Source organism: Podarcis filfolensis (assembly GCF_964270895.1).
Source record: "Podarcis filfolensis genome assembly, chromosome: 5".
Lineage (NCBI taxonomy): Eukaryota > Metazoa > Chordata > Lepidosauria > Squamata > Lacertidae > Podarcis > Podarcis filfolensis.
Genome location: NC_139608.1, coordinates 96,123,048 through 96,145,981, shown reverse-complemented (window position 1 = coordinate 96,145,981; position 22,934 = coordinate 96,123,048). Strand labels below are relative to the sequence as shown.

General features: G+C 44.7%; 1 protein-coding gene and 1 long non-coding RNA gene across 3 annotated transcripts in view; one reads left to right on the top strand and one right to left on the bottom strand.

Annotated features, from left to right (window-relative positions):
- The first annotated feature begins 387 nt into the window (after nt 1-387).
- Nucleotides 388-21,474, top strand: TTLL12 (tubulin tyrosine ligase like 12). 2 transcript variants are annotated; one of them, XM_083615683.1, is made up of 14 exons: nt 388-833; nt 5,904-6,079; nt 6,977-7,175; nt 7,578-7,737; nt 8,384-8,517; nt 11,108-11,184; nt 13,257-13,373; nt 13,479-13,673; nt 15,857-15,968; nt 17,304-17,455; nt 17,559-17,640; nt 18,703-18,771; nt 19,272-19,410; nt 20,787-21,474. In XM_083615683.1, exons 1-14 carry the CDS (start codon nt 714-716, stop codon nt 20,936-20,938), a joined length of 1,884 nt encoding a protein of 627 aa, XP_083471809.1. In that variant the 5' UTR covers nt 388-713; the 3' UTR covers nt 20,939-21,474. The 2 variants fall into 2 exon arrangements, with proteins under 2 accessions (XP_083471809.1, XP_083471810.1); XM_083615684.1 differs by lacking the exon at nt 388-833 and adding an exon at nt 888-1,585.
- Nucleotides 21,211-22,934, bottom strand: part of LOC310763600 — a 62,711-nt gene continuing 60,987 nt past the window's right edge. Inside the window, exon 3 of the long non-coding RNA XR_014548704.1 lies at nt 21,211-22,605. This is a non-coding gene — a long non-coding RNA (uncharacterized lncRNA). The remainder of the gene's footprint in view (nt 22,606-22,934) is intronic.

The following is a 22,934-nucleotide window of genomic DNA, read 5'->3' as shown; positions in this document are numbered from 1 at the left end:
CTGCCAGACAAATCTAGAAATGTCTCTCTGCCACTTCTTGAAACAGTCCATTTTGTCCAAAATTTGCAACGATTGAAATAAAAATAACATTCTTGGCAATACATTCATCTTTATAACAGCAATTCGACCAAACAAGGAAAGCTTCAGATGTGACCATATTTCAAGATCCTTTTTCACTTCTGACCAACATTTCTCATAGCTATCTTTGAATAAATTTATGTTCTTAGCAGTCATGTTAACCCCCAGGTATTTTACTTTCTTGACCAGTGTTAAGCCCACTGCCGCCTGTTGGAGGAGAATGTGCTTCTGCTTGAAAGCTCCCCTCGGGCCAGGCTGCTTGGCTTCTTCGCTGGGTCTCGGAGTGACTGCCCGGACTCGGCGGCAGGTGAGTCAGGCGACGGGAGGCGGTTCTCTTCCGACGCTGCCATTCTCTCGGCGGCGCCCCGACAGGACTGCCTTTCGGGGGGACCAGGGCCGAACCACCCACCCGCGGAAGAAGCGCGTCCGCGGCGGGCGCAGCAGCTGCTGTTGCTGCGCTCCGGGTTTCGCCCGCGTCCTTCTCTGGCGCGCAGCCCAAGGAAGCCGCCTCCGCCTCCGCCGCCGGGGCCCTTTAAGAGCCGCGCGCCCGCCCGCCCAGCCGGCCTGGCGGAAGGAAGGGCTGCGCCCGGAGGAGGAGGAGGAGGAGGAGACGGAGACGCCGCCGCGGCCGCAGCATGGAGGGCGACTGCGCCGACGACTACAAGGCGTTCGTGTCCCTGCACGGGCCGGCGCTGCGCGCCTCGGCGGTGCCGCCCCGCTACTGGCAGAGCCTGTGGCGCAAACTGGAGAGCGAGGTGGGCGCCGCCGCCGCGGAGGGGGGAAGCGCGCGCCGGGGAGGCAGGCGGGCGGGCAAGGCTTTGGCGCAGCCTGGGGTGTCCTCCTGGGGCGGAGGCCGTCAGAGGAGCAGCCCGGCTGCAGGATCGGGCCCACGGCACCCTGTGCTCGCCTGTTGCGGCAAAGCAGCGCGCAGGAGCTGAGCCCTCGAGGCCCCTCTCTCCCGCCTGCGCTTTCCGGCATCCAAGGGGCTCCGCGCCCCGGCTGTCCTTCCACGCCGCCCCCGTGGGCCTCGCCGCGTCCTGGGAAATGCTGCTTCATTGCACGTCCCCGAGACAGGGAGGGAAACGATGTTTCCATCCTCTCTTCCCGTGCCCTGCATGGTTTTGTGAACTTCTATCATGGAGCCTCTTCCTCACTTTTTCTGTAACCAAAAAGTCCCAAACGGTGCACAGCCAGATTTTGGTAATATGGCACCCTCAGCAAGGACAAAATCTGGCCACTCCCCCCCCCCATTTTTTTAATTTTATTTTCACAATAATATAATTCCTTTTGGTAGAGTTTCCTCTTATGGGTTTTCTCAGTAGGTACTGTACCTGCATAAATACAGAGGGAAACCAACTGCACCACCCTAAATCTGGCACTGAATCCTGCAACCTTTCTTCATAGGGGAGTTGCTTAGCTGGGAGTAATTTGAGGAGGACCTGTTTCACGCACTTGCGCCTGCTTCAGCCTAAAGGATCACGGGGAACAACTAAGCCAGATTTTGGGAGTAAGCGTAATTGATTTGAAATTGGTTACTTCTAAGGGAGGATGGGGACGCGGGTGGTGCTGTGGGTTAAACCACAGAGCCTAGGATTTGCTGATCAGAAGGTCGGCAGTTCGAATCCCTGCAACGGGGTGAGCTCCCGTTGCTTGGTCCCTGCTCCTGACAACCTAACAGTTTGAAAGCACCTCAAAGTGCAAGTAGATAAATAGGTACCGCTCTGGCGGGAAGGTAAACGGCGTTTCCATGCGCTGCTCTGGTTCGCCAGAAGTGGCTTAGTCATGCTGGCCACATGACCCGGAAGCTGTACGCCGGCTCCCTCAGCCAATAAAGCGAGATGATCTCCGCAACCCCAGAGTCGGTCACGACTGGACCTAATGGTCAGGGGTCCCTTTACCTTTAAGGGAGGATGCTTTGGGCTTAAATGCTAACCGTGCCCCCCTAGTTGTAAGACCCATTGAATTCAATAGGGTCTTAGGTGAGTGTAGTTGTGTTGCTTCCTTGGAGATTGGTTTTAGAATCAAAGGCTTGTTTGATCTTGCCCTTTCCGGCTTTCAAAAGAAGACAGAGAGTTGAAAGTGAGTTTGATGAAGGGGTGAGATTCCCTACCAAGTTTTTTGAGCGGTTATTGGTAATTAACTGGGGCCGGGGGGGGGGGCGTCTGTTTTGAAAGTGGCTTGTGTTTTTCTTTTTGGAGGTGGCTTAATTTTGGTTCTAAATACTGCGTTTAGATGTATGTCTCTTTGACGGAACTGATGAGAGGAACAAAGAGGAGGCATTAATTCCAGTTAGGAATCATGTTGGCAGTGGAATAGAAACTTGATACCTGTGTTTATGGACAAGTGATGTCCATGTTTTTTAACCGCAGTGTAAAGGCTTTAGGTAATTATGATAAAAATATAGTGGTGTTCAGCAGCTCTGTTTGGAAGTACAAAGCAATTGTGCTTGTGCAAAACATGTGAAATTGGAGGGAGAATGAGAAAGAAACTAGTCCAAGAGCAGACGTGACAAAGAATTTTAAACCCCATCTGCAGAAAACTTGTTCGACTCTCTACTTTCACAGTTAACAATTCTTTCAAACACTACCGTGTTTTGAAATCAAGTGGTAAGTGTAATACTAAACATCCAGCATTTGGGCATTGTCTCAGTTAAGACGTGCAATCAGCCAGGGATTGCCAGCCTTTGGGGACCTGTGGGCACATCTGCAAGCTGGAGAAACTGTCACAGCCCCCTCCACAAAGCACACACTGCAACCTGTGCTATTGGCTACAGTAGAATGGATGCCTCTTTCTTGCCAAATTTCAGCAGGGAGGGCACCAGGAGAGGCCATTGTGAGTGTGTAGGTGACCATGGCTGTTAAGCTGACAATCCCTGCCATCAACCATGGTTAAGGTAGATAAGGCTGCCATCGCGTACCCACTTGCCTGAGTGTGGTAAGTGGGTACGCGATGGCAGCCTTATCTACCTTGGCTTGCCGCCCTAGAGCTACATGGCTAAAGCCTTTTAAAGTCTGAGTTCTTTTAAGATCCATTTTATATGAAGAGATCATGAAGTTTGTATAGGGGTGGCCAATACTGTATAGTCCATGTAGGCTGTGTTGTCCCCTTAGCAGCAGCAGCAGAAGAAGAAAGTATGAAGTTATATCTACTAGTTCTGGGTACAACCCATGGATTCTGCTTTTGTTTTTAACCTATACCTGTACTTGGTTGTTCTTGTACTGTTTTAACAAGTACTGTATTTTAGTTGTTTTTAAGGGCATGTTTGTTAATCACCTTGGGATATATATGTGGAAGGCAATTCACACATGAATGAATAACAATACATGAAATGTGAGTTACTTTGGATAACCTGCCCCACCCAGTTCCTGTACCGCCCCCAGTGAAACAAGAATAAAAAACATGTTTGTTGTAGGCTTAGGTTCTTAACTTGCTTTTCTTGCTTTCCCTTATTCCCCATTCAGTTTTTTCCTGCTTTATCCCAGTGTGTGTCATTGCCATGCATAGCTTATATAAATACCTTTTTGTCTGTACTTGTAAAAGCAAATCTGAGCAGTGATTTTTTTCTGCTCCATGAGTTAATGTTTTTCACTTCGTTTATAACCTGTGGACCTTTCCATCTTTCTGCGATGACTTCAGAAGAGCAGTTTGACTCTCATAGTTCTGTAGTGGCCTAGTTTGCTTTCTAAATTGCTCCGTGTCCAACAGAATTTACCTTCTGCCTCTCCAAATACCGACCACAGTGAAAGGAAAACTTCCTCCAGAGTGCAAGACTCAAGGCAATGGTGTTTTGTTTTCAACATTTCTACCTTGATGAGTTTAAGGAACTGCTCAGTATTGCAGCTGATTTTTGGTGGGAAAGTTGGAGTTGAGCACTCAGTTTACATGGGGCACTGGGCACGATAGTTAGACATTGCTCCAGAATTCTTCTGATACTCTCTGCAGCTTTACACTGTATCTGGGAATTGGAAATAAAGAACAATATGATTTTCAGATAGGGGCAGCCAAGGTTCTCCTGATCTTTTCACCGAAAAAGACCCAATAGCTTCTAGGGAACACGGGACACGGTTTGAAAACCACTGCTCTATGGTGGATTTAACTTCCTTTTAAAAATTCAGGAGGGGGCACACACTTGCAGTCAGCCAAGGAAAACTTTTCAAATAAAGATGCAAAACAAGAAATGTGGATGTCACTGCACATGTATCCTTATTTTCTAGTCTTTGGCATGTTTTTGCCATTGCAATTTTTTTTAAAAAAATGCTTTTGCAATCCAATGCCAACTCTTTCTAAACAATTCAACAATAGTAAGTTGCTTCTGGGGTGGCAGCTGGTTTGAGAATAGCGCATCTCCTTTAAACTGCTGAGAATCATTTTTGTCCTTCCCATTAAGTGTATATATCTGAACAGTAGGACTGTTTGCATGAGGGTTAGTTTCATATGATTAAAATGGTAGTTCTGAAAAGCAAAAAGAGTACTTTGCCATATTGGAAGCACGGTTCAATGTCAGCGACACAATCCCACTTCTTGAGCTAGCACCAGGAACCAAGTGACCAGGTTTTCTGCTAAGGCCAGCTATAATCGGTGAATCCCTGAGAAAGGCCATTCTAATGTGACTGCTGGCCATAGATTTTTGTAATAAAACATGTTTTAACTTTTTTTAAAAAATGCTGCCATGTTGATTGATCAATCCACAGATCGCTGCAGCCCTTCTGAGTAATCAGGTTATTTTCTTAGTTTTCTGTTACATGCCAGCACTTTGGTTTTATTGCTTGGCTTCCTCTTTTATGGTGGATTACTAAGTCGGTCTGCAGGTTGACACTTGATTTGCAACCTGAGAGCTGTAAGTGAATTCAAGGCTGATGGGAAGCTGGCACAAATGAATGTGTTTTTGTGTCTTCTGCATGTATGTTTTTCATCTCCTATTGGAGTTAAAAGTGATATTCTCCTGCCATTGGGGATGAGATCGCTTCTCAGCCATTGGAGAGTGAACTAAATGGCAGAGATAATAAATATTGAATAACACGGCTGAAACTTCCTGCTGTTGAGGTGTGAACAAAATTAGTATTATTTTAAAAAACAGTGTTTTCAGAGATTTGTGACAAGTTCTAGGTGCTAACCATGATCCCTGTGCTGCCTCACTAATATCTAAGACAAGCGCTTGTGTATTCAGTGTTGGTGTGGTATATTAAATAAGGAGCATGCAAGTTGCATGTAAATGGCCGAAACCGTTCTCTAAGCCCCAAAAGCCACTTTTGGACGAAGGAAGTGGGAGGGAAAGGTTTCTTTCCATTTACCTGGCAGTTGCTTCTCAACCCTTACCAAGGCTCCAGCAGAACTTTTTGAATGTTGTGAAGGGAGGAGACTTGGGACGATTTGGAGCAGAAAAAGGACAAGTAAGAGCAGGTTTAAGTCCTTCTTGCTTCCCCTGATTCTCTACTCTAAATCCTCACCTCCCAAAGCAGATCTTTAAAAAAAAAAAAGAGGGCTATGTTAAATATGCTTGAAAGGAACAAGTATTTAGCCCCAAAGAACAAGAATGAGTAAATCTCTGAACCCTGAACTCTGGAGCCATTATTTTCTCAGCACCACCTGCAATGTACAGATAAAGATACTGACCATCCTTACTATGGGGTAGTGAAATACATTCCCAAATACAGGTGTCTCTCCGCTTACAGACTTAAAATCACTGTACTATGTAGTTCACTGGAATAATATAGTGGTGAACTCCTACTTGATGCTTAACTTTAAACACTTTTTTTTTAATACCATGCTCAGTCCACTGGGTCTAGTTTAAGGCTTTGCTGCTTCATCCTTGTTTTCAATTTCAGGTGTTTGATGCTGGGGAGTATTTTGGGATAATGCAAGTGGAGGAGGTGGAAGAGGAAGATGACGGCGATGAAGAACTTGAGGGAGAACTGAAAAAGAATTCAAATCCTGGAAATGAACTCTGCTACAAAGTGATAGTGACAAACGAAATGGGACTTCAGGCGGCAAATTCTAACAGGTGAGTCATTATTCTGAAGCAGATCTGAATGTTGTGTTTGCCCTTATGCTCATGAGCTTTACAAAGTATGAGAAGATAGGTCCCTGCCCTGAAGGGCTTGCAATATATGCCAGGCATAGGCAAACTTGACCCTCCAGATGTTTTGGGACTACAATTCCCATCATCCCTGACCACTGGTCCTGCTAGCTAGAGAACATGAGCGTTGTAGGCCAAAAACATCTGGAGGGCCGAGTTTGCCTACGCCTGATATATGCAATCATTGGAGCAACACAAGCAAGACAGAGCAAGAAGAGGCAACAGAAGGCGCACAGGTAGATCATGCAGTTATTTAGTTACGTGTGCTTGGAGTTAGTTACAATATGGGGGATTCTGGGATGGTTCTGAAGGATCTATGGAGAAGGTCGGTTCTGAGGAGAGATTTGATGGAAGAAAAAGAGGTGCCTTCAGGTATTCTGGAAGGCAGTTCCAAGCATATGTAGCAGGAAGGGAGAAAGGAGAGAGGTTATTTTTGGGAAGCAAAGGGCACAGTTAAGGCTATATTGGGATACAAGAGGCCATGGAGGGTTTTGAAGGTAAATATAAGATGCCTGTCAGGATCCGGCAGCAGTCAGGAGAGTTATGGATGAATGTTGCATGGCCAAAGCAGCAAGAGAGATGAATAGTTTTGGCAGGAGAGCGCTGATGGCATCAAAGATGGCAAGGTGGAATGGGGGGGGGGGGGAGGTGGCAGTAGTTGCAGTAAGAGGTGACCATGGCGTCAGCAGTTTTAATTTGGACTGTTATTAGGGCAGAGTTTTAGAATGTCTTGTCTATAGTCATCATCATGAACTGCCTGCATCATCATTTGTACCTGTGTTCTGTGTTTTGCTCTTAACCTGGCCTGTCTTGCCTTCAAAGCATTTTTCTCATTGACCATGCCTGGACGTACCGCGTTGAACATGCCCGCCAGCAGCTTCTGCAGGTCCCTGGTCTGCTTCACAGAATGGCCAACCTGATGGGAATAGACTTCCATGGAGAAGTGCCGGATGAGAGAGCTGTCGCTCAGGTCTTGGAGGAAATGTGGAAATACAACCAGACCTATCAGCTGTCACATGGGGTATGGCCATAGTAGGAAAGCCGAAACTCACACTGGGGTCTAGCTATAAAATTAAGAGATTGTGAAAAACAAGCTTTTAAAAGCATTTCCCGGGTGCAAATGAATGATACTTGACATCACAGGCACAGATTTAGCACTTTCTGCTTCTGCTTAATTTGTTGAAATGGAGAACTAGTTGGGTATCATCTGCTTATTAAAGACACCCCACCCCAAACCTCTGAACAACCTCACTCAGCCTTTCATGTAGATATAAATATAAATAACATGGGGCAATACCAGAGCCTGTGAGACTCCATAGCGTAACTGCCAAGGAGTCGAGCAGCAGTCCTGCAGAAACACCCCCAAAGTCAGATGTTACAGTCATTTTTATAACACATGACTGAGTTTGTTCTTCTTGTGCAGACTGCAGAGGAGAAGGTCCCTGTATGGTACATTATGGATGAATTTGGATCCCGAATCCAGCATTCAGATGAGCCCACTTTTGCAACAGCCCCCTTATTTTACATGCGGCAACAAATTGCTTATACGGTTCTCTGGCCCTTAAGGGACCTTGAGACCGGAGGTAAGTGTATCTGTGCACTGGGTGTGCTACCTGGGTAAGTCGGTGTTCTCTTTGCCTATAAGACTTCTGTGCAAGACACTTCTGCGCTGTTGTTTTTTAAGAGCAGAGGGTGATGAACAGGGTCTGGCGACTGTGCCGAATCCCGAGCTTCCCCATGGACCACTTATCGGTGCAGCTACCCAACTGCACCGTAACATTACCATGACTTCAGGTGACCCAACTTCAAAGGAACTTCAAGCTGGGTTACGGAAGAAGATCCCTGCCAAAAATGGGACTCGTAGGCTCCCTTTTGGAAGGGATCTGCTGTTCTTGGGGAGCTGCTGATTGGAAACTCCCTAGTGTAGTTGATACCAGCAGAGTTTCCTATCAGTATTGATCAGTTGATGATTTCAGCAGGTGGCCATGACTTGGGGAAAGCAGTCTTGCAAGCCAAATCAAGCCTACATTGGCCCAGTGACTGTTTCAGAGGACGGGTGAATCAGTAGTCGAGGTTGTGTTGTGATTTTTTGTTTGTTTTAAATGTATGGAAATTTTCTGCAATTTTTATTAATCTCCGTTTATGCATAGCTATTGCATATTCATATCGACGACACTGAGTTGATAACAAGTGTACAAAAAATACCTACAACTTTTCATTTTCTTACAGAGGAAGTGACCCGTGACTTTGCCTATGGGGAAACTGATCGCTTAATCAGGAGGTGTCGGCTGTTGCCATGGCTACCCAATGATGTTTTGGAGATCAACTCTTTTACTGCAGAGCCATCAGATGATCACTACCAGGTACAATTTTTTATCTTTAACCAGATTGGTTTGTTACAGATAACTACTGTAACTTGCTATCAGTATCAACTATTTCTGCACTTATCTGTTATACACATAGGCTCCATTACTACTCACCAGAAATAAAATTAAAATATTGGGGACTAAGGCCGATCTCCTGACCATAGTTATATCGGCCATGAAGGGGGGAGCAGGAAAAAACTTAAACACGTAGCAGAGATTCAGAAAAATAGACCAGAGGTAATTGTACTTTATCCATCAGAGTTTTTACTTGCTACTGAAGCCAAATGAGCATAATGGTCACAAATCCACAACATAAGAAATCCAGTTGCAGCACTTACAATAAAACTTACAAACTTATAATAAGACTAAACCTTAACACTATAGCATGCAAAAAACAGAACACAGGAACAAAGAGAGATAGAGAGAGAGAGAGAGACCCAGGCTCCTCCTGGCCTGACAATTAGAGTCAGCACGACCTTGACAGAAAGGATAACAAAGCCAGCTTAAACCAGCTGTACTCAGCTTCCCAGCAGAAATAACCCAAACAGAAACCTCCTTCCTGTTTCTTTCACATAGAAAGAAAACTTTCTTTCACAAAGAGAAGAAACCTTCTATAACCCTCTTGAACTAATCAGAACAGGAAAGGTCTCTACACATCAGATCAATACTTTCTGTACTAAGAAATGCAAACTGACAAGTTAAGAAGTGAGGGGCTCACACGTCCCCTTCTTCACGGACTTATTTGACGTAGCATTATGCAGACGTGCAGTTTGTTTGCATCTGTTCTTAAATTTGTTTTAGATATTTTATTGCCCTGTGTTGTTTTTAGATCCCTTTTAATACTTCGAATGTGTTTTTATTTTATTTTTAGTGTGTGTGTTTTTAATTACAGAGGTGTTTGCCTTCTTGTATCTTTTAAAAGAAAGATGGTGGGTGGTAAATTTAATAAAGGAATAATAAATAAATTGCATCTCCACTGGTGCTAATCCAGTTGTGTACATTGTTGCGCCATACTCAGTGCAAACTACAGAAGGGAGAGGGTTTGCAGAACTCTCACTCTCCCAACCATTGTTCGGAGACTGCTAGCATTATAGCTGCATGAGGTGTAACAGCTTTATAGGTTCAGAAAAACGCTTGGGGGAAATAACTGCTGGGATGATATACTTCAGACGGCTGGTGTAGGATTGCATTTGTGTGTTGACTCCACACACAATGTGCTCGGTGCTCATTAAAAACTAGTGCAGGTCTGAGAGAATGTCTGGTTTAGTATTCATTCTTTATTCTGCTAGGTATCCATGTGCAGGGAGACATTTACACGAGAAAGCATTCAAATGTGTGGTTTCCCTACTTGGACCAATCCCAGAAGGGTTCTGAAGTTGCTATTAATTGTTATTTAATACTCAGCATTTAAATCACAAAATGCTGATGTCCTTTCTCCCTAGGACTGGAGTGAGGCAACTGTAGCCCCCCCCCCCCAAGTGGTTGAGCTCCAACTTCCATCAGCCGCAAACACAATTAAGAATCGGGGATGACAGATGTTCAGCAACATCTGGAGGGCTGCAGGTTCACCACCCCAGTATTCCTGCCATAGAGGGTACCTAGACTTATTATAAAAAAATACAATACTAGGAAGAACGTGGGGGGGGGGGGGAGACAGTAAAACTCAGGTTACAAGAGTGATTCCCAGGTAAGTATTTCAGTACAAAAATTAAAGCAGTAACGACAAGGAACTTGCTTCTGGTGTGAATGTTGACAGCAGGTTGTTCAAAGAAATTCATTGTCCATTTCTGGCCTGTTTCATCTTTCTGTGATTTAGCTAGCTATATGTGTCAAATAAGAAACTCCTCAGAGTTCCAAAACATTTTTTTTTAAATAGTGATGAAAATAACTTTCTTGAAGGGCTTCATGAAGTGCAAATTACTGCACTTATTATTGTTGTTTAGTCATGTCCGACTCTTTGTGACCCCCTGGACCAGAGCACGCCAGGCACTCCTGTCTTCCACTGCCTCCCGCAGTTTGGTCAAACTCATGTTGGTAGCATTGAGAACACCGTCCAACCATCTCGTCCTCTGTCGTCCCCTTCTCCTTGTGCCCTCCATCTTTCCCAACATCAGGGTCTTTTCCAGGGAGTCTTCTCTTCTCATGAGGTGGCCAAAGTATTGGAGCCTCAGCTTCAGGATCTGTCCTTCCAGTGAGCACTCAGGGCTGATTTCCTTAAGAATGGATGCGTTTGATCTTCTTGCAGTCCATGGGACTCTCAAGACTCTCCTCCAGCACCAAACTGCTAAATAATCCAAGCAAAATCTGTCTGACAGGTTTTTGTACAGCTTGATAGAGTTGGAAGAGGGTGAATTGAATGAGAGCAGAACTAGATGAACAAGGAATTTAACTGAGGTGTTATGTCAAAATTGATCTTTAATTGAGTTTTCTGACTTCTGCGCTTTGCTGCATTTCAGTAGGACTTACCTTCTGAGTCAACACATATATGTGAGAATCAGCCTGCAAGTTGTCTTCACCACGATTGAAACTGTTGTGTGTTCTACAGTATAAATTATCTTCATAACACTCATGGTGTTTTCTGTTTCAGGCCATCTTAAGTGAGAACAAGGAAACACTTCCTATTCCAATAAAGCTTCCTGTTTATGATAAGAATAAAATCTTCAAGTACGTATTTCCAAATGGTGTGTTTTGCAATAAACGTATGACTTCTGTGGGTGGTTTTCCAGCAGTGGAGAATTAGCTCCATTTATTGTGTACTGTGACATTTAGCCCTGGATTCTGCTGCCTATATAGGAGAAGTTCAATGTGATGCAGGAAAGAGAGGAATAATGTTGCTTTCAAATAATTGTAGTGGATGAGTTTGTGTAAAATTGTAGAGATTATAGGTTGTTAATGTGAATCTTCATGTCCAACCCTGGGGAGAATAATAACAAGAAGGTAATGCATTTTAAAGAGAGGCTACTATATCAGTAAGGAATACTGTACTAGCAAGAGAACCATTTTAATTCTTGCAGTAAAAACAAGGAGAAGATGAGTCATTGCAGAGAAAGGAAAACATTACTAAGCCTGCAGAGTTTGGTGTGTTTGTTCTGCAGGAGGGTTGCCAATGTTTTGCTTCCTAGTTAACTGAAAAAACAGCAACAATGAGAGAGCAGGTTTTTTGAATACACAACTATGGGTGTTTGCTTCTAAGTAGAAATATAGTATGTTTGGATAGTGGCCTAGCAAGCCGCTGTGGTAGCATGCCAGAAGGTCTTTTTCCTTCACTCTGTTTGGAAATCTGTATTCCCTATTCACAGCTGTTAAGTGGTATGTGCTAGATTGAGTTAATGCAAATCCATCTCTCTTCTCTCCATCACACAGGCATTCTTGTACATTTTGAGGGAAAAAGTGTGTTTGCCTATATGCATGTGTGTTTTTCAAAGACTGAGTACAGGTTTTTAGGTTTTAATGGAAAGATTTTTATAGAGGCATGACTGTATTCTTCTAAATAGACTAGAGACCTATTTGCACATTGCACTAAGTCATAATTTATTTTCAACAATGGCATTTTATTTTATTTTATGTTACTTTATTTATATACCACCCTTCATCAAAGGATCCCTGGGTGCTTCACAGAGTAAAATGCAAGATAAAACACAAGTAAATAATTAAACCAAAACAAAACCAACCCCCCCCCCCCGTACATTTGTGAACGTGCTTCCCAGGCCCTTGGCCAGCTTCCCCCGCCCCCCCATGGTTTGTCATATTGTCCAAAGTTAAGTTTGTTTGTTTGTTTGTAACAAATCCCAAGAGGGGAAACAGAAATAGGCCATGGTTTCTTATTGTGCTATAAGGAACACTTGGGGGACAACACATTCATGGTGAAGTCATGTTTAAAACAAACTATTGCTTAACATGACATGCACACTAGTTTACTGTTTTGGCTAAGAACAAGTAGAAAATCTAGTGAACTTTCCTTGTTTTGATGATGTGATATTGTGAGCAATGTGATCTCATGTTAAATTTCCAGTAACATATTTCTGCTATTCGATGAAGTTGTTACTTATATCTTACTGGGGCCTCAATTCTTGGTTCCAAACTCAGCGATTCCAAAAGTGACTTTTAGGTTTATTTAAATAAGCAGCTACCTTTTGGATAAGAATTTTTTTGAACGGTATTATCTAGGTACAACTGGCAGGTGTTGTTGCTTTCATATTATGCCCTCCCCTGCTTTTAAAAATTGGATTAACATCTTGCCTAATAAAGAGTTCTGGGGAAAACAAAAGCTTGCTCGCTCTTTTGTGACATTTTGGTTAGTCTCTACCCCTTACTGTGGGTTTTGCATCCAGGTAGGGTAATGGTGAATTTTGAAATCGTGTTTGTGTATGTGTGTGTATGTATGTATGTATGTATGTATGTATGTATGTATATGTATGGATACTGGTGATTTTTTATTGCTGTTTTAAATTGATAGTGTTGTATATTTGATTCTCATAATGATAAAGGTTGGCATATAGATGTGTCAATAAATACGTTTCTATAATTGTCTAGAAAAGACAAGAAGGGGTACCTGGCTTGGGTTGCGGGATCTGTGGGGGCTGAAAAGTCTCACAGGTGTGGCCCTTTCCCTAGTGCCAATGCAATACTTCTCAGGAACTTCAACAGCGCTGTTTATTAGAGTCTCTATATGCCTCCCTCCTGAGAGCTGCTTTCATATATTTTCTGCCTCCCCCCCCCTTTTTTTTTTAAACCAGAGTTTACACAGACCTCCAACAGGTCCTTCAGAATCTGACTCACCCCCGTTTTGAATTTACGGACTCTGAGCAAGAAGCTGACATTCTCTACAACTTCTCTCACTTCAAAGATTTCAGGTTACACAGCTATTTCCCTGCAAGTAACAATTTTTCTTACCTGTTCAATATGCGTATATTCGGCTGTGCAGCTCTCTGTTTTTAAATGCATTCCTTGTCTTGTAGGAAACTGAGTGAGGAAAGGCCTCATGTGATGCTGAATCAGTTTCCTTGCGAGAACCTCTTAACCGTGAAGGATTGTCTGGCATCCATCTCAAGGCGCATTGGAGGCTCAGAGGGGCCAAAATGGCTGCCCCGCACCTTTAATCTTCATACAGAATTACCACAGTTCATCAGTTACTTTAAGCAGCGCGAAAGGAGGTGAGTCCAGCTCACTTCTCGCACAGAAATAACAATTTGCATCTGTAGTCAGTATCCCTAATTTTATGTACTAAGATAAAGTACAATAGTGGCTGAAATAGTGGAAACTATAGTGGAATCCCAAGGGTGGCGCTGTGGGTTAAACCACAGAGCCTAGGGCTTGCCAATCAGAAGGTCGGCGGTTCAAATCCCTGAGACGGGGTGAGCTCCCGTTGCTCGGTCCCTGCTTCTGCCAACCTAGCAGTTCGAAATCACATCAAAATGCAAGTAAATAAATAGGTACCTAGAACCCACGTACCTACGGGACCGCCTCTCCTGGTATGCCCTGCGGAGGACCTTAAGGTCCACAAATAACAACACTTTGGCGGTCCCGAGCCTCAAGGAGGTTAGATTGGTTTCAACTAGGGCCAGGGCCTTTTCAGCGCTGGGCTGGCCCCAATCTGGTGGAACGCTCTGTCACAAGAGACTAGGGCCCTGCGGGACTTTACATCTTCCCACAGGGCCTGCAAAACAGAGCTGTTCCGCCTGGCCTTTGGTTTGGACTTAGTCTGACCCTTATGTTTCCCTCCCCTTATGGTCTTGATTTATCAACTATTTTAAAATGAGGCTGCATTTTAAACTGCATTTTAACCTGTATTTTTTTTATTTAAAAAATCCTGTTATGTTTTTACTGTGATTTTATTGGTGTTAGCCGCCCTGAGGCTGGGTATAAATAAAATTTAATAGTAGTAGTAGTAGTAAACGGCGTTTCCATGCGCTGCTCTGGTTCACCAGAAGCGGTTTGGTCATGCTGGCCACATGACCCGGAAGCTGGACACTGGCTCCCTCGGCCAATAAAGCGAGATGAGCACTGCAACCCCAGTCATTAGGGACTGGACCTAATGGTCAGGGGTCCCTTTACCTTTACCTTAATAGTGGAATTCCACCCTCTTTGTCTTCTCTGGCTCTCTGGGTCACCCCTGTGGGAATCACGTAACTGGGGGTGAGGGAGAAGTGAGAGGTGGAGTGAAACCCCCTTCACCCATTGCTTTGCTCTGGCCTCGTCTGTTCCTGGCATGCAGATCCACCCTCAAAGTAATGTGGCACCAGAAAGGGAAAAGTAACCTTCCCTTCGTACTCCTGAACGAAAGCTTTTATTACTTAGTTACTTGAGAGGGCCAGTTTTAATCAGGGAGAACAACTTTTAATTGCTGGCTCTAAGAGTAGAGGAGTGTCTTGTAATGGAAAGGTGGCTGCCTTCTTCCTAACCATGAGTGGTAGCCTTTATGTTTGCATTGTGATTAATACTTCTTCGGTATCTCTAAAAACAAAACAAAAAACCCTAACCTGAGAAACACATAAATTTTGGCAATGTGTAGATGTATCTCAGTTCAGCTTGTTTGTTAAAAGGGTGGTGGCTGAAAACTTCTAATTGATTTGATCAGTTTTGTTTTTATAGTTACTTACTTTAATGGCCTCACATTCTCTGTATGATGTATAGTAAAAAGCAAGGGGACTAGGTGGCGCTGTGGTCTAAATCACTGAGCCTCTTGGCTTGCCGATCAGAAGGTTGGCAGTTTGAATCCACGCAACAGGGTGAGCTCCCGTTGCTCTGTCTCAGCTTCTGCCGACCTAGCAGTTCAAAAGCAAACCAGTGCGAGTAGGTAGTGCTGTGGTGGGAAGGTAAACGGCGTTTCTGTGCGCTCTGGCACTCGTCATGGTCCTCCTTGCACCAGAAGTGGTTTAGTCATGCTGACCACATGACCCGGAAAGCTGCCTGTGGACCAAGAGTAAGAAGTTGAACAGCACTGTTATTTTATTTCTATGCTCAAATTCACCTAACACAGGGAGAATTAAAACAGATGCTAGTCTCAATTTAAACCAGTATAATATAATCATTGGGTGTAACGAGGGCTGCCTAACTTGTGGTCCACACAGCCCACCTGCTATGCCTGTTGCCGAGCTTGATGAACCCGTTTCTGTTGGGCATCTTTCATCCATTTGTGCTTTGTGCCTTTTCCGTTGGGCACTCTGCATCTCTTGATCAAAGAGGAAATGTGGAGGACTAAGCAGAACATGCATTTGTCTTGGTGAATCACAAGTTGTGCAGCCCAGGGTAGAGTATTCGTGCCTGGGAATGTTTGCATTCAAACATGCAATGTACAAACGCCTGCTCTTTCCTTCCTTCCTTGGGTCCACTGTAGGGAAGAGGACAACCACTGGATATGCAAACCATGGAACTTGGCCAGGAGCCTGGACACCCACATCACAAAGAGTCTTAACAACATCATCAGGCAGAGAGAGAGCATCCCTAAGGTCAGAGCAAAACAGGTGGCTTCTTATTCGCTGGAGCATCTCACTGTCGTTTTCCTTTTACATTTAAAAGGGTTCTCGGTGTCTTTGCTGTGACGTGATCTTCATTGTTCACGTTAAACTTGCATACAGATGTTTAGCAGTGGTCATTGCATTACAACATTTGAAGTGTTTTTCCAGTGGCTCCTTTCAGCCCACGTGTCTGTACATTTTTGACGGTAATAAACATTGGATAATTGCCACTTTATGCCTTAGCTACCACACTGTTTTGCTGAGAAGTAAAACACCACTTAGGTATAAACATCAAGAAGTGTATTGCTCCTTCTTCCTAGACTGGTTATTAAGTTTACAGCAGTAAATTTTTAATGCACACCTTTTTCAACTCTAGTATCTAAGTACCCTTTTGCAGCCCAAGGCAACCAGGTAATCTTACATCAAATTGTTTTCATAATTTCTGGTGATACTTGGTGATATGTTCAGTTTGTTCTTTAGAATCATAAGTTCTTTTTAAGTGCAGTGCAGAAAATCACTCTTGAGTCAAAACTACATGAAAGTCTAGCATAGAATCATAGAATTGGAGAGTTGGAAGGCCCCCCAGGACCATACAGTCCCACCCCCTACAATGCAGAAATCACAGCTGAAGAAGAATCCATGGCACGTGGCCATCCAACCTCTGCTTGAAAACCTCCAAGGAAGGAGAGTCCACCACCTCCCCGGGGAGACAGTTCCACTGTCGAACAGCTCTTCTTGTCAGAAAGTTCTTCCTGATCTTTAGTCGGAATCTCCTTTCTTGTAACTTGAAGCCATTGGTTCGAGTCCCGCCCTCCAGAGCAGGAGAAAACAAGCTTTCTCCATCTTCCGTTTGACATCCCTTTGGATATTTGAAGATGGCTATTATATCTCATCTCAGTCTCCTCTCTTCTAGGCTAAACATACCCATTTCCCTCAACTGCTCCTCATAAGGCTTGGTTTCCAGATGCGTTGCTTGCTTTGATAAAAAGCAGAACAACAGCTTAAAGGAAAACAAAACTGAATAAAGGAAAGCACATTCCTTTTTTATTTTTAAGCCATCTACGCCTGAAAAGAGACAGGTCTACATTTGGCAGGTCCATTGTGGGGTGAGGAGATTGGATACTCTCACTGTTGTGTGTGCAGCACCTTCACTTTTCTTTTAGTGGTTGATCTCACAATTATTCTTAACCGTGTTGCTGTTTTTAACACAAGTTGTAATTGCAAGCTGCTTTGAGGGCCCAACATTGGCCAGAAGGAGAGGTACAAATATTTGAAGTACAAAGTTGACATTGTCTGACCTGGGGTTTCTTATTCTTCTGTCTTCAGGTGGTATCCAAGTACATTGAGAACCCAGTCTTGTTCTTTCTTGAAGATGTGGGATTAGTTAAATTTGACATCCGTTACATTGTGTTGTTGCGATCAGTTAAGCCACTCCGACTGTATGTTTATGATGTGTTTTGGCTACGGTTCTCAAATAGGTAAGAAGGCAGCTTCTACCACGCATTGAGAAGGCTTGTGCTTGTGGCATTGCTGAATTTTGTGAAGAATGAATGTTGTATTTCATCCATTTTTCCTTTTCAGAGCATTTTCACTTGATGACTTGGATGATTATGAGAAGCATTTTACGGTCATGAATTATGCTTCTGGAGTCTCGTTAAAACAGGTGAGTAAATTACACAGGAAAAGGAGAGCTTGGTGGACCAGATGGTGTGATGGGTTGGACTGTGGCCCACCACCCCCTGACTCCTTTTAGCCCAGTGGCTACATGGTTGTTTGACACCCTGGGCTTCTTGGGGAATTAAGGGTGGGATAGAATTGTAATAAACAACAAATTACAGTTGTACCTTGGATCCAGAACGCCTTGGTACTCATCCGTTTTGGCTCCTGAATGCTGTAACCCCGGAAGTGAGTGTTCCAGTTGGCAAATGTTCTTTGGAAGCTGAACATCTGATGCAGCTTCTGATTCTGTGCAGGAAGCACCTGCAGCCAATCGGAAGCTGCACCTTGGTTTTTGAGTGTTTTCGGAAGTCAAACGGACTTCCGGAACGGATTCCGTTCAACAACCAAGGTATGACTGTAATGATAAATTTGAAGCCACCTTCTGCAACAACTTTACCAAAGCTAACTAAACACGTATGAATAATTGGGGGGGGCACCTGGAAACTCCCATAGGCTGCCTGGAGCAAACGCAGGATTATAAATGCAATACCCGGCCACTGCAACTGCACCCATGAGGCAGCGGCGAGGGCTCAGGTGAAGCCGTGGCGGGGCCGGTAGTGGCACAATGACAGGGCAGATCTGGCACCTGAGGCAAATCACTTCGCCCTTCTTCATGCAAGCACCAGCCTTGCTTTTCACCTATTTAAGGGAGCCTTATGTGAGCCTCCATATTTCCAGGGAAGGGATTTCCAAATCCCATCAGCCCCAGTTGACAGGAGTGATGGGCGTTGCGCCTATATTGTTGGAGTGCAGCTTCCCCATCTCTGGAGTTCACCCTCCACCTTCTGAGGCTGACAGTTTCCCTTGGAGACTTAAGTTTTATGGGCTCTTACGACAAGAGTATTCAGAATGGGGTGTGGGAGAGAAAGCAGCCTTCAAATATGGGACGTAAAATTGCAAGAACTGGAGCCTAACCTGTAGAGGTGTTGTAAGGAAGACAGAGGTGAAGTTTCGTGATCATGCTTGAAAGAATACCTTGCTAACCAAATGGTCTCTTCTTTTGCAGATCCACTATGATGAGTTTATCCCTCTCTTTGAGAAACAGTATCCTGAGTATTCTTGGAAATCTGTGCAAGTAAGGCACCTGTGATTCAGTAATTTAATTTTTTTTCTCCCAGTGGTAAAAAATTACCAGAGCTTCATTTTTCTGCCATAGATTACTTTATTATCATGATTATGTCTCTCACACAAAGGTCATTACTCCATAAAATGGGCCACAGGTGGTTCTAATTATACGTACTGAGATTATTTCCCCCAATGGCTTCAGTAGTGGTTCAAGATTTCACATGGTTGCATCCTGTGTCTAGTGCTAATTTGGCAGGAATAGTCATCAGTAAGGTCGCTTAGACTCAATCACTGTCTCCCTTTCAAATGCTTCTGTTATTATTTGACAAATGCTTGAGTTGAGCAAAAAGAAGGAATCTCAACTTAGTCCGAGAGCCGAATGCTTTAGGTGAAACAGGTCTGGGTTTCATTCACCGACATCTCCAGTCAAATTACCTCGGGAAATAATGTTAAAGTTTGTTTGCTCTTACACCTGCATTTATTGTAAATGTGACTTTTTGTTGTTGCTAGGACGATATTTTCAAGGCATTTGCTGAACTTTTCCAAGCTGCTTGTGCAAAGCCTGCACCGTTTGGCATCTGTGATTATCCATCCTCACGAGCCGTTTATGCCATTGACCTGATGCTTAAGTGGGACACATCCAGCAACGGTAATTTCTTCTTCTGTCTTGTCCTTTTTGTCCTCCATATCTTTAGGGCTCTTCTGAAATTTGGGGAACCAGAAAAGAGATTTAATTGCTTTTATTAGTGGCCATTATAGCTTTGGTGGGATTGCCTTTAAAGGGGTCGCTTTTTGGACAGAGGCCTTTTCACTTATAAATGGAAAGATACTGCAGCGTTTCAGAGCAGCGAGTCTTCAAACTTTGTGTGCAAAGGGGTGCATACTGAAAAAGTTCTTCACTGCCAGCTGAAAGGGTCTCCTGGAGTGCAAGTGAATAAATTGGGATGTGCAGCAGGTGGGAAGATTTCCTTCTCTGCCAGGCCCTCCTCTCTGGGCAACCACCCACCATCCCTGCCACCTGGAGAAGTTCCCATCTCTTGGTGCCTTTGGGCCTCCTCCTCTTCCTCCAGCAGGAGGGCTCCTCATTAGGGTCCTCTGAGAGCTGTCCAAGGTGCTATGCAAGTGCTAAGGGTAAGAGGAGAAGGCGTGTTCCATGTTGGGGAAGCCTCTTCATGTTTTAACATGCTGTCAGAGCTGCCCGAGATCCCAGCTCACAAAGGACCAACGCCGCTTCGTTGTTAAGTACGAAAGTCTTTATTGAAGTTCAGTTTCACTTCCACAGCCGCAGCGTGCAGCTCTACGTCTCAAACTCTAGACCGCTGAAGCTCCGTCTGAATCTCCTCCCCCCAGACACCAGTTTAAGACTCTAGCCTTGCTCCACCTCTTCCTCTGCTCTTTCCTCCTCTGGTTCCGCCTGTCCGTCGGGGTCTCGCCCTTTCTAGACTCTTCTGACGCTGAATCCCCTGAGCCTTCCCCCTCCCTCCGGCGGGCTTTAGGAGCTGGTTCCCAATCCGGGTCTCCTGCTGTCCCTCGCGCCTGTACATTTGAACTTGGCGCGCGCGCCCAGCCGGCAACTTTCCTCCTGACCGTTTCACTGCTGCTGTCACTGCTTCCCCCTTCGGGGAGGCTAGCTGCAACTGACCTCCCCTCCGTTCCCCCACTCTCCGATGGAGGCGTGGTCAGCCCTGACTCATCTTCTCTCCCCGCTGGAGGAGACGCTGGTCCTGACACATGTGACTCTTCCCCCCCACTACGCTGCTGCTTTGGGGGTCCCCGCTGGCTCCTTGTTTCTGGTGCGTCCCCCCTCGGACCCCCCTTGCCCTGACCATCGGCGCCCCCTTCTGGGAATCTTCTGATTCGCTGGAGAAGCTCATGGAATCTCTCGGGCCACTGTCATACTCCCCTACGCTGCCCTCGGATTCTTCCCCTTCGCTCTCCATTTCCTCTCTCCCCAGTGCTCCTGCTCCCGAGCCCCTGACACATGCGTATCTCAATAAAACTACGTGATCTCTGTCTGTCTTCTAGGCAAACGGTTTATGCAGCCTCAGATTCTGGAGGTGAATTTTAACCCTGACTGCGACAGAGCCTGCAGGTATCACCCGACTTTCTTCAACGATGTCTTCAGCGCCCTCTTCCTGGACGAAGCCAAGGATTGCCATGTGACTGCCATTGTCTAGGGCTTGTCTTGGCTATTTTGCGCTTCACAGTGAAATGCTTATAATTTCAGTTCTATGAGCTGCTTATGCAAGAATCTTTCCTGTACTGGCAATCAAGACAGAAATCTAATCAATCAGGTGGAACATGCTTGTAAGCAGCTGTCTGGGTTGCCTTAAAAATTTTTAATTTTATTTTTTTACTTTCTTGCCTGTCTCAGTTACTTTATCGCTAGTTCACTTTCACAAAGTGTATGTTTTTATTGCATTCTGATGCTCACAGAAGTGCAGTATCAATTATTTTTTTCTCAGTAGTTGGTATATTTTGTTGGTTACAAAGAAGTATCCGTACGCTTTTCCCTATGTCCTTTGTGTTTTTATAACTTGCTGCAGATTTACTGAGGCCAGTGTTTTTCTTAAGACCATTGTGCTCCCGCATCTTAAAAGGCTTTGTTTCACAAATGAATATGAAGCAAATTATTTGAAAGCCATAGCTGGCTCCTATGCCTGCAGAATTTCAATAAACTATGTCCCCACAAATACTAGAAACTGCCTTTGAATAACACAAGAGCATCTGTAATTTTTGTTTCTTGCTGTATCAAGTCTTCACCTTGAGAAGTCACTTCAGCTTCCTTGTTTTGCAACATAAACCTTGCTTGCTTCCAATATTTCCATTCTTTATTCTAGCAAATAAAATGGTTCAGACACTGGCCTCCCCCTCCTGCCTCCCCCCCACACCTTAAAAAAAGAAGCAAGCATCACCTTTACATGTTCATTCCTTGCCTGACTGCTGCCCTCCCTTTTAATGAGCTCTTAATGAGTTGCAGCACTGCTTTGGGGAGAGAAGTTCCCACTATCCCAGGCTTTTGCCAACAGGGATGGTGGTTCAAAAATATTTTTTAAGAATTCACCTTGTGACAGGAGTACATGTGTTTTAAAGCAGCAAGCCAACTTCCATCTCTTGCTTAACACAGCGCATCTTCTGCCAGCTGGACAACTCCAGCCAGATAAAATGTCCCCCCGTAATACAGTGTTTTCTTCCCTACAGTGGGGTCTCCAGTATGGCAGCAAAGTAAAAAAGTTTTGCTTTGAAACTGAGTCTTGTCTCGCTGGTTTTACGTACGGCCAGAATCAGGTTGCCTGTCAGCTCAGCCCCTTGACAAATTGCTATGCTCTGGTCTTATTTGTCCATCTCTAAAAATGAGCAAAATGCCACATCTGGCATGAGCACTTACTGTGAAGCAGCATTAGACGGGAATATAAGGGATTGGTTGTTACTGAGCTGCAGGTTTTAAAATGCTGAGTTCTGCCAGTGCTCCCTTTGCCAGATAAGGTGCCATTAGATCGCTTCGTAACCCCGATGGATAGCTTCTTCCTCCGCTACTGAATACCAGTTGCAAGAAACGGCAGGAGGAAAGAGTGCTGTCGTGCTCAGATCCTGCTTGCAGGCTTCCCACAGGCATCTGTTTGGCCACCATGAGAACAGGATGCTGGACCAGATGAGCCATTGGCCTGATCCAGCAGCCAGTCCGTTCTTACATTCATACTCCCATTTCTAATGCTTGGATGCGCTCCTTCCACCCAAGTCTGGCTGGCTGGTATTTGCTTTGTTTATAGCATCAACAAGTCTCGTCAAGAGTTTCTACCCAGCTCTTAGGAAGCCCAAAGGGTTTCCTAAGTAGGCTGAGAGACTCAAATACACAATATATTTTTCTATTAAAGGTAAGTTAAAGAAAAGGTCTATAGTTTCGCTATAAAAATCTCAGCAGGAAGAACTTCCAGACCCTTTGAAGCTCAAGAATTCCATGACTTTTTCTACAGCGCTATTTTTTGGGCTGGTTCACCAGTGCGTGTGGCTACCAGAAGGCTGCATCTGCAGGTCAAATGTGCATGCGGCCTCAAACACAGTGCTTTCCGAATGAAGACAGCTCATAATCTGACTGCAGACTCTCTTGTGATGAGCAAGCAATTGGGCATACATGTGTGTTTCCCAAATTAAGGACGTGGACATAAGGACAAC